Here is a 15396-nt window from a genome sequence, read left to right on the forward strand (position 1 = left end):
ATTATATCTTATGAATGTGAATGACCTGTATATTTTGTATATTTCATGTATTTGAGTATTGTTTGTATTCAGTAAACATTACTTATTATTGATATGCAATTTATCTTACAATGTGACTCTAGACATAGTGAAAGCTGTTTTGAATTATGACATCTTTATTTACAAACTCAGGTGTTGTAAATCAATTCGTTGTATTTAGGTATATTCAATTTTATATTATTTCATTCTAGTCTTCATATAACTAGCTAATTAAACTGGTTTTGATTTTAAGCTTACGAGTTTAATGAAAATATTTTCTACCATCACCATGAAGATTGGAATATTTTTGGTAGTTGCATGTTGTGTCACTATGTCCTTTATGTTACAGTTTTATTGACTCGGATGTTGTTTAACCATCTTTATAACTTTTCATGTATTTGAACAAATGTGGGTGTGAGAGATAATTTTGGGTGAATGTGGTGTTATATTTTGTAGCATGTCAGACTAAAATCTGACAATCTGTAAAACTGTTTTTATTATTTAGACTTCTTAGTATTTGTTATTTTGTGGTTTTTACTCTGTAGTTCCAAATATCAAGAGAGATGCTAGGTAGAAAAATCTTTCATTTTGCAGGACTTTTTTCTTCAATATCACTATGTTTATTGTTTTGTTTTAAAGGATAAAATCTCGCTATTGTGCATGTTGGTTCAGTGTCGATCTGAATGGTATTTTCAATGATTGTATTTTGTTTTTTATTGAAGATTTGGCTGTCCATTTCAGAATCTACCCATCGTGATTACATCTTTCCTTGACCCTCAGTCTGTATCAGGTGTTCCAGAGTTGCTAAGCAACCATTCTGGTCTCAGTGGTGATGGCTCTATGGTTACCTTGTCCCAAACTTCTCTTGATCAGAGCTTTGGCTCTACTGATGATTCTAAAACACAGAGACTATCAAGTAGCTTAGACACAAGTTTTACCGACTCTATAACATCAAATGTGGTCCGAAATAAGGTACTAAAAGCAAATGGATGTGAAATAAACTTGACTAAGTACATGTTACCGGGTAAACATGATTCTGATGAAGAGACTGATGGTATCTCAAAAACTGAAGTAGTTCATTACACTGAATGCCTAGTCGAAGAATTTTGGGATACTAATAGAGAAAAATGGCTACATCCTAGGACTGGTAAATATTTGCACATGCAAGAAGCAATTGACAGTGGAATAGTATGCCCGGAAGTTGTGCAAGTAAAACAAGTGAATGGTCAAACAGTGAACCTTCAGAAAGCTATAAATTCTGGTCAAACTAATATCCATACCGGAAAAACTATAAATCTGAAAACTGCCTTAACATGGTCATTTCATGTTGCACTTGCTAAAGGTCTAATTAAAGTAAATGACAATGAACCGATGGAGAAATGTGACATGTATACAGAACTTGGGCCTGGTTTGGTTAACTTGATATCGCAAAAGCAGGTTTTACAAGGAACAAGACTGCTAGACAAGAGACTTGACCAATGGGTAGATATACCAAAGGCTGTTGAGTCATTCATATTTGATACTGAATGGGGGAAAGTAAAAGACAACATGACAGGGAATTGGCTCACATGGAATGATGCTAAACAAGCTGGCCTTATTCTTGATCCTAGAATTGGTGAACAGAGTTCAGTTTCATTTGAAGAACAGATCAATTTACAGGAGGAAGAGAACCACATTGTGAATCTAAAGCATGTAACTAATGATGATGGTCAAAAAGAATACGGTGGACACATTCTTTTCAATCAAAACCCTCTTAAACTATTGGCAGGTAAAAAAACAACTGAAACCCAAGAAAAGCCTGCTATGAATCTTGCTAGGAGAAGGTCTAGTATTGCTACTATTGAAAGAGTTAAAACAACCACATTCCCAATCATGCTAGATGAAGCGATAAAACAGGGCATTTACAACCCTGTGACAAATCAGATATTCAATCAAAAAGACGGGTCATACATTCCATTTGAAGTAGCATTTCAGAAAGGCTTGATCAGTAAGGAATCACTGATAAGAGATCCTGTCAGTAGGGACATTCTGTCACTCGATGAAGCTGTAGATAAGAGAGTAATAGATTTAGAATCTGGGAAAATGATGGATGCAAATGATCAAGCTATCTCCTTAAACTTTGCTCTAAGTGTTGGCCTGATAATGAGATCACAGTCTCCACTGAAACTTTCGCTTTCGGAAATAGTGGATGAAGGTCTGTTTGATGAAGAACTAGGAACATTTCTCAATCCTGACAATAATGAAGAGATAAAGTTTAGTGAGGCAGTTACCTCTGGGCTAATTGATAGGGATACAATGAGGATTAGAAATACAGAAAGTGGACAAGTAATGAAAATTGATGAAGCCTTAGAGAAAGGTTTAATGTACTTTGATTCTGGTGTCTGCGTTGACATGGCTAATAGGGAAAGAATTCCAGTTTTGGAAAGTATGGAAAGAGGTATTCTCATTGATATTGAAAACCAACCGAAGATGTCCCTGCAAGGAGCAATTGAAGAACATATGTTTGACAAAGATATCTGCGTGTTTCGAGATATTGACCTTGGAATTGATTATACCCTTGGTAACGCTATACAGAGTGGATTTCTTGATGCTGATTCGGTTTTAGTGCGAGAACCAAAGTCACTGACTGTACTCACTTTGGATGCAGCCATTGAAGAAAGAATAATTGATCCTGTCACAGGGAAATACACTGGAAGTGGAATTGAGATTGGCTTTGCTGATGCTTTAGAAAAAGGACTGATTTTATACAACGCCTCCCATGGAATGTTACCATGTTCTATCATTGAAGCAATTAGATTTAATATATATGACCAAAGAGCAAAGAAATTCATAGATCCTAAATCAGGGGATGTATTAACCCTAGAGAAGGCCATTGAAAGCAATTTGATTGATGCAAAGAAAACCATGGTAAAAGACACGTCTACTGGTAGATTTTTGTCTTTATTGAATGCAGAGTATTTAGGAGTTGTTAATACTAAAACTTCTGATGTGGTTTTGTTGAAAGAAAATGAGCAGTGTGATATCCAAAAGGCAAAGGAAATGGGCATCTTAAGAAGATCAGCTAGTGAGGAATGTTTGACACTGAAAACATCCATTAGTAAAGGCTTGGTAGATCCAGATGGAAAAGTCTTTGATCTTCTTTCTAGACAATATTTGACACTTTCTGATGCAATGCTTGTTCGAGTTATAAACCCAATTCCAACTTTGGTAAAAGATTTGAGATTGGACAAGTTTTTACCACTGCAAGAAGCTGTTGAAGTAGGCATCATAAATTCAGAAACTGGTACTTTTATAAACACTCAGTCTAGAAACACTCTTTCGCTGGTGGATGCAGTTGATGCTGGTTACATCATAGAGATACCGTCTTCAGGCCTTACATTAGCAGAAGCTGTTCTACATGGATTGTACGTTGAAAAACTTGGCAGATTCCTTGATGTAAGAACTGGAAAACATGTCAGTCTGCAAGATGCAATAGAGCAAAAGTTAGTTGATGCATCTAGAAAACAGATAGTTGTACCAGGGATTGGTCTTTTCTCTTTGAAGGACTCCTTTGAGCTTGGATATGTGGACAAGGACACAGGATCTTATCTCCAAGATGATGGTCACATTAGTCTTCATGAGGCTGTGGACAAGTTTCTTGTTGTGACAATTGGTAGCAAGAAAAGAAACAAATCAATGTCTGATTCATTTAGTGAAGATACTGAAAGTATGAAAACTTGGAATGATTTTCTTGTCAAAGATCCAAAGCAGAGAAATTTTGTAACAATGGAAGAAGCTATTGAAGATGGTGTCATTGATGTTCAAACAGAATCATACTTTGATACCAAGCATGATTTGATAATGCCAATATCTACTGCAATTGAGGAAGGCATTATAGTTGATCCCACATATCCAAAGCTTGGACTAGGTAGTGCATATACTCATGGTTTGTATGATCCAGTGAATAATACAGTTCTACACCCTGAAAAGAATATAGAGGTTCCTCTTTCTGATGCCTTAAAGAGTGGTCTAATTGATTCAAATAAAACAAGGGTGAAAAATTTAGAGACAGGACAGTATATATCACTTAAGCAAGCTTTGAAGAAGGGAATATTTAGTGACAAAACTGGATCATTGTTTGAGAAAGCACAGAAGAAGACTTTCACTCTGGATGTTTCTGTCAAGGAAGACTTGATTGTGGATTTTAACAGGAAAACATTTTCAGTTCCAGAAGGTGTTAAATACGGAATGATTAGCCATGATGGCTTGATGGTTGAAGATCTGAACACTGGAAACTTTTTGTCCTTTGATGATGCAGTAGAAAGAGGTGTTATAGACAAGTATAAAACAACAGTAAAACATGTAGAGACTGAAAATGTTGATGCACAAGAAGAAATGGAATTAACTCTAGCTGAAGCTATTGAATTAAACATAGTTGATGAAAGCAGTGGGATTTTGAAACTAAAGAGTGGAAGAAGAATTTCACTTATGGAGGCAGTAACAAAAGAAATTATTGTAGAAAAAACTGAGAAATCATTTCCACCAAGTCTAGATACTAGTGTAATGGGTCAAAGTTCCTTGTTTGATGGAAGTGAGCTTTCTGACTTGCAAAAGTCTATCGAAAATGAACTAAGAATGCAGGCAAGCCAGCAGAAACTTTCTTTAGCTGATGCAGATTTGACAAGTTCGTTTGTAAGTGACAGAAGTGATTCTGTTAGCAGTCCAATAAGATTTGATGAAGCCCTGAAATTTGGTTTTCTGGATTTGGACACTGGAGAATTTATGGATTATCTTATGGATGAAAAGATGACGATAGAAGAAGCAGCTAGCCGGGGCCGCCTTAGTATCAAAAGAGTTTTATACCATGACCCAGATCAGCAAATCACATTGCCATTAAAAGAAGCTTTGGAACAAAAGTTGCTCTTCCAGATCCCAGACAAAGATGATAGGATTGATTCTCAAGATAACAGCAAAAAAATCACCTTCAAAGAAGCTATCAGCAAAGGCCTGTTAATTGTCAAGTCAAAGCCTTTGACAGATTTCTCAGATGAAGACAGCTTGAGTGTCAAAAGTGACACTTTCTCAGAAATGGTGATGAAAAACAAGAACTTAGAATGGCTGTCCACATCAAAGAATATCTCATCTTCTCTTGACTCGCTGATTAAGAATGTCAAGGACGACCAATCTGGATATAGGATTGGAACACTTTTTGAATCTATTGAAAAAGGGGTATTTGATTGCAAGGAAGGTATACTGAAAGACAAGTTCACAGACAAGAAGTTGAAAATAAATGAAGCTGTAGCTTGTGGTCTGATAAATAGCACTGCTCAGGAAATCATGGACCCAAGTACAGACGAATATGTGACTGTAAATGAAGCTATTAAAAGGACCATCATAGATGTTGAGAAAGGAATGTATATTGATCCTTTGACTGGAAGTGAAATGAATTTGGCTACTGCAAAGGCAGCAGGATACATTGTGAAAACGCAAGACAATTTACAGTCTAAAAGTTCAGTTGAAATTTATGTCGAAGAAATTCTCGCAAATGAAGGTGCAAAGGGGAAGAGTAGAATACAAGATGCCTTTTCAAGTGGGGTTTTAAGCAGATCAAAAACTGAAGTCATAGATCCAGATACTATTAAACCAATAACTTTGAAAAGAGCTGGAAGTCTTGGAATGATCGATACAAATACTGGTGAATTTAAAAATCCACAAACAGGAGAATCATGCACATTACCAGATGCTGTTGAGAAAGGATTCATACTTAGCCCTAAAGGTTTGAGCCTTTACAGTGCAGTCAATCAGGGCTTGTACAATGAAGACACTGGTCAGTTTAAGAATGCTAGTTCAGAACCGGAGTTGACTCTTCAAGCAATGATTGATAAAGATGTAATAACTGACAGTTGTAGAGAAATAAGGGATGTAAACAAGGATGGGGATCTTGTCAAATTGAGAGAAGGAATTAAAAGGAAAATAATTGATGACATTGGCGGAAAGTATGTTTCCAAAAATGCTGAGTTAAATTTTAAAGAAGCAGTTTCAGCAGGTTTAATTATAAGCAACATTCCAAGAGAGGGTTTGAGGGAAAGCAGTAATAATGTAGAAACTATAGCTGGAATGAAACGGGACACAGTTTGGAAGGGAAATCTTAGAAAACACGAAATGCTAAGAGATGGGCCAACAATGAACTTCAGACATGGAACACAGGGTAAAAATGTTGATTCCAAAGTTACTAGCTCAAATTCAAGTATGGATACTAATTCATCTGGATATGAAACAAATCAGTCGCAAAATCAAACAGGTCATGATGAAGTACTTAAATTTCCAGTGGATTTTGACAGTTTTAAATATGGAGAGCCACTGTTTAAGATAGGTGAATTCTCTGACAAAGTTGAGGCAATCCTGACTCCTAAAGGTGACCATGATAAGGTGGAATTAGATAAAACTAGTGATGATACATGTTCTACACCTGATACAAAGAAGAAAACAGTATCAATGAATATCCCAGATGGTGAAAGAGAACTCATAACCAAGCAAAAGGTACAAGATACAAAACAAATCGACAGAAATGATACTTCAGCTGACACAGTTGATGATATTAGCAAATCTAATAAGGACAAAGTAGAAAGTGAGGGTAGTCCCTTAGCCAATAATGTTGATGACAAAGTAGTTCAAGGTCACCATGTGCCATCACCACTGGAAGGTCAAGGTCACAAGCTGTTGGTATCCCCCTCAACAAATAAGGAGTTTCTGTTCCACCCTGGTCCACCATTGTCTCATGAGGAGGAGCGGCAGGTATTGATTGAGGAATGTGCCTGCCTAGCTCCTAGATCGCCTTGTCTCTTGTTAGGAATGTTGCATTGTCACATTTTATTAATGTGTTTGTCTAGCTCCAGTCCAAGATGGCATTGTTTCTTGTTTTGGATGTCTTTGGTTTTAGATATAGTCTGATGAACAGATCTGCTTGATGAGTTTGAATTTCTGTTTCTTGGACTTTAGAAAGTTGCATATTGGAATGATCGTTGTCAACATTGTGCATTTTGGCTCATGTTCTATTCAAGTATGCCTTCAGATGTGTTTGCTTGCCAGATGACCTTAGTGCTCAATGATTTTTGTAGACTCCAAATTCTGTTCCACTGCCCTTTGCCCTAATGTGGTCTTGTTAGTATTACTTACAGCATGGTCTAAATTAGTCTTATAGATTTGCACTGTCCTTTTAAATTGCTGATGATAGACTCATGTACCATTAATTGTTTCTGCATCAATACTTACATCAGTGTGTCCTGATGCTCCCTGTTCTTTCCTAGATGCATCAGGATCAGTTGTTGCTCCTTTGCACTTTGCTCAGAGATTGAAATGAAGTTTGTCAGTGTTACTTATATGTGTTATGCTTGTCTTGATTGAGTGGAATGTCTACTAACAATAACAAACTGTCAATAAAAGAAACACTATTTTCTGTAGTTGAGTTTGTCACTTAATCAAGTAAGATCTGTCTTACCGTAGTTCCTATAAGAATGGTCTTACTATATTTTCTGTTCTTCCAATTTTCACCTCTATGGACCTGATTCATGTTTCAGGAGTTAATGTAATTTCACCTTATAATTAATGTTAATTATATTTCCTTGTAAATGATTATTTCATTAAGCCTTTTAGATATTACCTTTAATCAGTAGAAAAATAGAATAGGATTCATATACATTTATTTAGTCAAGATGTATTTTAATTAATTAGTATTACCCAATTAAAGGCCAATTGAAGGAAATATAGCTTTTAAAGTGGAGCATGTCACCAAAGTAGAACCCACTACTGATTAGTAATATTGCATGGACTGAGTTCCTCACTAACTCTAGTTAAGTTTCTTACTATTTCTGACAACCTTGATGCCTTTCTATAGGTTGATAAGATTTTGAAACTGCTAAAAAGTGTTTTACATTATATTTCTTTAAACAAAAATATTTTAAAGTGATATAAACTTAACAACAGAAGATCATATATTAATATTTGTATTAAAATTATAAAAAAACACAAACAGGTTATGTTTTTTAAAACTTCTATATCTGGAAATTTATTAAAATAATATTAATAAATAATGAAAAATAAATGAGAATATGAGAGTCCAAATGCAGTATTACTTATTGGTAGCCAAAACTGGGGACAAAACAAAAAAATAATTATGTGAGAAAGCGAGAGAGGGTAGGACCCATATCTAGAACACAAGCATTTAAATTGCTATATATTCACTTGTAAACCAAATATTTTGTTGCTTTGAAATATATCACAGTTTGGTCAATATAGTCATCCGTTTATCATAATGATATATGACAATATTTTATTTATAATAATTATTAGGAATTAGATAAAATGTATAAACTGTAAATTACTAACTTTATTTCTAGTTTCAGAATTATAATAAAAATTAGACATCTTTTACAGCTTACTGGCAGATTTATTGAGAAATATATATTTTTTGCACAAATAAATATCATTGTACTGGTAGTTCAATAGGAAAATGTTTGAAACATTTTGTAACGAAAATATGATGCAAAGTTAATAGGGTATGTACATTTTGATACCTTTGATTATTTGCTTTTAGATAATAGGAATTTAATTGCGTTTGATTTTATTTATTTAAAAAATCAATCTGTTTCTCTCTTTCTATAAAATTCAAAATTAGTTTAGTAATAGCAGCTTTGATTCTCAAAATAGGTTTAATAGGTTATTGAGAGGTTAATGCTTTAGAAAAAAAATGAAAATAAGTAAAAGTGTCTTTCAGTATCTTTTTTTTCCTATTAATTTATTCAAAAAGAAATGCAGTCAAATAATAAGAACTATATATATATATAAGTCTGAATGATTATGATAAAGATTTTTTTGTTTGGAGTTTGTTATTTTATATATTAGAAGTGTGCGTTGTTCAAGTCTTGTGTTCCAGCATCGTACATTGATGGTGAAAGCATGAAGACATATACCAGAATGCAGACATTTAACATGGAGACATGTTATTGAACATTGGCAGTTTACATGACTATATCTTGTTGTTGAAAGAATTATGAATTATTAAGAAGTATGAAAACAAATTGAGGAAAAATGCTTCTGTTTGTATCATGTAAAGAGATATTTCTTCATTTTATGTATACATTGACTTCCATATCGGAACCCTCACAAGTAGGCTGTCAATAACTTTGGTGCGAATAAATTACAAGGTTATTCACTTATACTGCACACTAGTTACTGAACGTCGCCCTTGACAACATGTTGCAAAACAGTTATGTAACCCACTATTCTCGTGATTGAAATTATAGACTCGCGCTATTTTAAGTTCTCCTTTGTAACATTCAATAACTCGGGTTGTGAGCGCAGTAAATGTATGAAACAAAATTAAGTAAAAAAACTACGTAAATCATGTTTGTTGAAGAGAATAAAAATGTCGAAGAAACTGCCAGTGTGAATGTTAACTTTATAGTTATGTTGTAATGTTACCATAGTTATGCTATAATATAAAATAAAATCGAAACAATATTATGCATGACCTGTAATGAAACATAAACACAGAACACTATTATTTATATCTTTCTGAATATCAAACATTTATGTTTTGAAAACAACATATTTAATTAAGAACAGTTTTCAGGAACATTTTTTTAAATTGTAAGAAATGACATTTTCTGCCCAAAAAAGGTTTTGTGAATCGATATACATAGTATAAAAAAAATTGTAATAAAAATTGAATGAAAAAATATCCATATCTATGGTGACAAGTGCCTTGTTTGTGAAATATGTTATAAATAGTTTATAGCATGTTATATGTTTCTTGATATGAATATTGCATTTTGCAATGGAATACATAATGTTGTATTCTTGTATTGACAATGCACATTAGGATTTATGTTCTTTTTGATGTTGAGTAGAATTTTGTTGAAAAAAAACAACAAGTTCGATTCATTATATTTTTAACTTGACATAATCTTTCATGTGAAAATTTGTTTTTCGAAAATTTATATGAAAGTTAAAAATTAGGGGGAAAAAAATGGAAATATTAAATAATTAGGAATGAAAAAAAGAAAAATTAATGAAAAATGTTACATCTTTGTACTAGGTGAGGATTTGGAATGTAAAAAAGAATTTGCATTGTTGGATGTATTACTTCTTTACTTCTTGCCTCATGGAAAGACATGCTATAAATTGCCACATTTTACCAATTCATGTTTTACATTCTGAATGATATAAGTATAACATTTGAGATCATTGAAAAAAGAGACTCGAACATAAGAAAATGTGACTTTTTGTAAATTTTTTATGATGTCTTTCCAAATCCTTTCAATAAATGTTAGCCAATTGTTTCAGTAACTGAACATAGTATTTATTTAGAACTTCCAACTAGAACAGTAGCTGTTATTAGATAATTATGATCCATTGCTTTCCGTCTTATTTATAGTCAAAATCTTGTTTTCTTCCAGCCTTGTTTTAACAACTTCAATGTTGAACTTAATAATGACTAATTCTTCAGTCGGTTAAAAAGTTTATTTAAATATATGAGTGAATTATCTTTTGAATTTTAGTGTTATTAATAAGAGTTTTGCATACCTTTACAGCAATTACCTACATGTATAAGAAAATAAATGTATACAAAAATATGTATATGAACTATAACATTCACATTCCTTCAAAGTTTGAAATTGAGTATGACTTACTCTTATGTGACATCTTGATATAAATATATAAAAAAATGTATCGAATGTTACAATCTTGTCATATATAATAAAAACCATTCATCAAATTTCAAACATGCATGTAGGTATAGCATGTGTTTCTATTTCCCTGTAGCAGATAGCCGACTCCCATGAGAAACTCGTGTCCGACCTACACAATGAGCTCAACTGGATCTCCGACGTAGAGCAACTCTTGAAGGATGACCAGCCCGTCAGCGAAGAAGCTTACAAGGCACAGAGCCAGCGAGAGGCGCTCAAGGTTCGTAGAGCTCTTTGATAAGCTTAATGAAATGATTAAAGTAATAATTTTACATAAAATGCCATAAAAATTGACGAAGCAAATTCATGGAACAGTTCTTGAACGAGGTGCAATGCCAAACATTCAAAGCATAGAGTCAGAGAGTCTCTAAATTAAGACTGGAAGAGCTATATATCACTTATCACTTATTAGAATGAGACCATTATTTCAAATGCTATATAAATAATTTGGGCATGTCTTTGGGGGCTTTTTGGGCAACTTAAGACCCAATGAGAGGCTCTGAAAAGGCGGGTTTGCAGATGTTTTCAGTGTGTTTTGGTTGTACAGATCTAAATAAATGGGTAGCCAGGAAATCAGTAAGAAATGTTACAAACCACCATACCAGAGACTCTAGGCTGGTTAAACTAGTTAACTGAAGAGGTGACCAGAATAATTAACAATCACTCTGTGTGGAGCTTACAAAAGTTAAACTGGTTTAGTTCAGATTTATAGTTTGACCTAACATTCCAATTAAAAAGACAATGATTTTTTTTTCACTTTCCACACACATAGGCACTACATGATGATGTGTTACGCCACCAGCAGCCGATCCGCTCCCTCGTCTACCAATCAGAACAGCTAGTTGAACACCACCAGGAGGAACTAACTCCTGAACAAGTGACTGAGCTACAAAACCGGGAGGCTGTCATCAAAACTGCTTTTGGAAAGGTGGGAAGTTATTAAAAACTTGTTGTAAATGTTGGAATGTCTACTGGTTGCATGGAGATGTCTCCAAACGAGGTTACCAAGTAATAGAACTTAGAGGCTGTCTTCAAAACTACATTTTGAAAAATAGGATAATGATTTCACAGTTTAGACCATGTCTTGTAGGACTCATTAAAAGTACAGTGTTTGTTTTTAGTACTTGAAATACATAATATAAAAAAACAAACATCATATAAATAACTTAAGAAGAAAGAAAAGACCTTAAACCAAACAGTCACATTTGAGTTTGGCTGTTATGTTTTTAATTTTTAGAATGAAAGTCTTGGTTAAAGTTTTGGGTACTGGGCTTGTCCTTGTAGTTTCTAGTTTTATTGTTGAGAAAAAAGGAAAATAAAGTTACAACTCTTACATAAGTAGTACCAATCTAATGTTTTCCTTTTCAGGTCCAGAAAACATGTGACTCCCGTCTGAAGCACCTGTCTGCAGCCACAGACGAGCTGACCAAGTTTGAGACAGAGCTGAAGAAGTTTAACAGCTGGCTCAACACAACTGAAAAAGAACTAGACAGACAGACAGAGGCCGTACAGATCACAGACGGGATTGGACGTGTCAAGGATCAACACAAGGTCAGTTGTCAGCATTAATGAGATTGAGGATTCAGGCTATATGTAATTACGTTACAAGCTGTCTGAATGGCTTCAAAATATACTTCAACCAATGAAAATCCATCAAGTCAACTCAGTCAACTTTATATTTGTTAAGCAATATCCCTAATGTGCAATAAGTAACAAGCAGCACCTGTGCACTGCTGATTGTTTTACTTACTAGATCAAAGTTCTGGGGGATTTTTTTTTTCTGCTGGGGGATATGGCATGTATTTGCATCACCAGTATGATCATTGAGAATAAAGAATTGTGAATTTTGTTGTCATCTGTATGTAAAACCTTAAATATATTGATAACTGTCTTTTCTAATGATTTTTGTGTATTTTAAAATCATATGTTTCTTCTCAGGAGATGCAGGCAGACATCGTCGCCCATACTGCAGACTTGCGCTACCTCTCCTACCCAATGAAGACTTATATGGAGGAAGCCAAGGTATTGAAAAACTCAGTAGATGATATAATTGGAATAAGGCCTTCCTTAGTTACATTTTTTTTATTTTTCCTTAACTTGAATTTCAGAGGTCAACAAAATTCAAGTTGTGGCATTTTAAGAGAATTGGTCTGACCATTGCAAGCAGTTCTTTTAAAAATGGCTGTATAATTAGCTGTGTACAACAATTATGTTACAAGAGGTTTCAGAAATTCACAGATATAAGATATAAGAACTCGTCAAGATCCTGTGTACATTTCTCGCCAAAGACATCAGTTTGAGGGGTATTGAAATTGTATCCTTTATTTGGACAATTTCAAACAATCTATCAAGTTTGTAAATAACAGGTATCCAAAAATAGCATTAACTTTATTATGTTTACATATCTGGTTAAAATTTAGGCATCCATAAAAAAGAACAAGAAGGATCAGAAATTGGTTATTGAATGGTGTATGTTATCCTTTATTTCAGGCCCACAAGTTGGAGATTGACGCTTACAAGGCAGACAGAGCCAAGCCCAGTCGCCTCAGTCGAACAAGTTGGATCGCCATGGACAATAAGGAAGTGGAAATCGTCATGGAGAAACAGAAAGAGGCAGAAACACGCTACAGCGAGCTTAAGGGTAACTGTAACAAATTTGGGGAGAAGCTTGCACAATTGGTAGCCAAGCAAAAGACATTTAATGATTCGACTTGGACCATGTTGTCTTGGTTGACAGATACGGAGGAAAAACTGAGCATGACCAGACAAGATGCCTCCGCTCCTGAGCCTGAAGCTCTGAGAGAACATCTGGAAAAGATGAAAGCTCTTGGTAATGACGCTATAGGTCATAAGAATCAGATGGCTGACTTGGAGAAATGTGGGAAAGAGGTTATTGCTCAGATGGCTGAGTTAGGAATAAGAGGTGAACAGGTTGAGAAGATTCAAGAGATTATTGGTGATATTGCAACTAGACATGATATTATCTCTGATGAGGTGAATGAAAGAGCAAACGAACTCCAAACTGCTGTGACCAAGTCACAGGACATTCAAGATGCTGTGGATCAACTACTGTCATGGCTGAAAGAGACCGATAGAAAATTGGACAGGCAGAAGCCAGTGAGTCTTAATCAAGATAAGATGAATGAACAGGCACAACAGCTGAGTATCATAGAGACTGATATTGATAGTCATAAGCCAAGTGTTGATTCTGTCAAACAGGCCGCTAAGGAACTCATTAAAACTTGTGATGTGGACATGGCTAAACGACTTGAAGGAAAGATTAATGACATGGGGACTAAGTTCCTTGGTGTTCAGAAAAAGTGCAGACAGGAGTCCAAGGAGTTAAATGATGTTTCTGAAAACTTGAACAGATTTAATGACAACCTGGATTTAGTGAAAACCTGGGTTCAGATTAACAGTGACTCTTTGGAATCATCAGAATGGAGTAGGAAGCCAATTGATCAACTCAAAATGAAGGTAGACTCAGTCAAAATGGAAAAAGAACGTCAACTCCAAGCTATTGAGCAACTCCAATCTCTTGGCAGAGATTTAATAGAGGACCCAAGAACAGGTGATCCTGCTGCCATTAAGATGGCTCTTTCTAACATGGAACAACTATGGACGAGGTTTGATGACTGTCTTGGTGAGAGGGACTCCGAAGCCAGCCTTAAGGAGAGTAGAGAGAGCGATTACGAGAGGATTAAAGATGAGGTAGTTGGCTGGTTGACCAGTATGGAGGGTGATGTGGATGGGTTTGAACCGGTCGCTGTTGATATGGATGTTGTGGCAAAACAGGTGGAGGAACTTCAGGTGAGTGTTCTTTGTTAATTTGTGTTTAAATTTATCCCTGATTTTTTTCAGGAATCAAGAACTGATTGTCCAACTGGGAATGCATCAAGTGTTTTCTTGATCATCAAATTTGTCTACATTATTATAGTTGTGTTTTGATGTTACTGATTTTAATTTTTGCCTTAGAAAACGATGTCATTACATGTCTTGCATTACATTGCATTGTGATGATTCATGAACTTTTTACTGAAAGATAATCACTTTATAAGTTTTCATCATATTATGTCAGTACATGTTAACATGTTTTTGACATGCTTAAGTCCCTGGTTTGTTCTATTTATGTGGGTTAGGGCACTTTTGGCAAACCGTTGTTTCAAAATCAGTACCAGTCTGTGCCAAGAACTTCATTTTTGCTCTTTTCTAGAAGGCAGATATTTTTTATCAACTCAAATAACTTTAATGTTATATACAGTATTGGAAGCAATGATAGTGACTGTGTAAATTACGAAGCAAAAGAAATCCAAGGTTCTTGCCTGTTGTGTATAATAAGCATTTTATATTAAACCTACTATTCCATTACTTTATTTCCAGCCCATAATTCAGGACTACTATGAATTCTCCCCAAAGATAGATGAACTGAACGAAGTCGGGAACGCTTATGATGCTATCCAATCTGGCGACTCGCGGCCAAAGAGCCCCATGAGATTTAGTAAGTCTTAAAGCTAGGATTTTCTTGCTTGTCACCGGGTTTGCAGGATTTTGACCCTTATAATTTGGTTGTCTAGTTAATTGCTGTGTTTAGAGATTTTACGGTAGTGGTGTAAAGAAAATGTGCAGTATTTAAAAACATGGGGCAAAAAAC

General features: G+C 34.8%; 1 protein-coding gene across 1 annotated transcript in view; it reads left to right on the top strand.

Annotated features, from left to right (window-relative positions):
* LOC128213432 (microtubule-actin cross-linking factor 1, isoforms 1/2/3/4-like) overlaps positions 1-15396 on the top strand; it is a 173375-nt gene that overhangs the window by 110044 nt on the left and 47935 nt on the right. Inside the window, exons 32-38 of the mRNA XM_052919119.1 lie at positions 760-6792; positions 10822-10965; positions 11518-11673; positions 12114-12296; positions 12684-12767; positions 13236-14555; positions 15126-15243. Coding sequence (XP_052775079.1) covers positions 760-6792; positions 10822-10965; positions 11518-11673; positions 12114-12296; positions 12684-12767; positions 13236-14555; positions 15126-15243 — 8038 coding nt within the window. The remainder of the gene's footprint in view (positions 1-759; positions 6793-10821; positions 10966-11517; positions 11674-12113; positions 12297-12683; positions 12768-13235; positions 14556-15125; positions 15244-15396) is intronic.

The sequence above is a fragment of the Mya arenaria genome, chromosome 13, assembly GCF_026914265.1.
Source record: "Mya arenaria isolate MELC-2E11 chromosome 13, ASM2691426v1".
NCBI classification, from domain to species: domain Eukaryota; kingdom Metazoa; phylum Mollusca; class Bivalvia; order Myida; family Myidae; genus Mya; species Mya arenaria.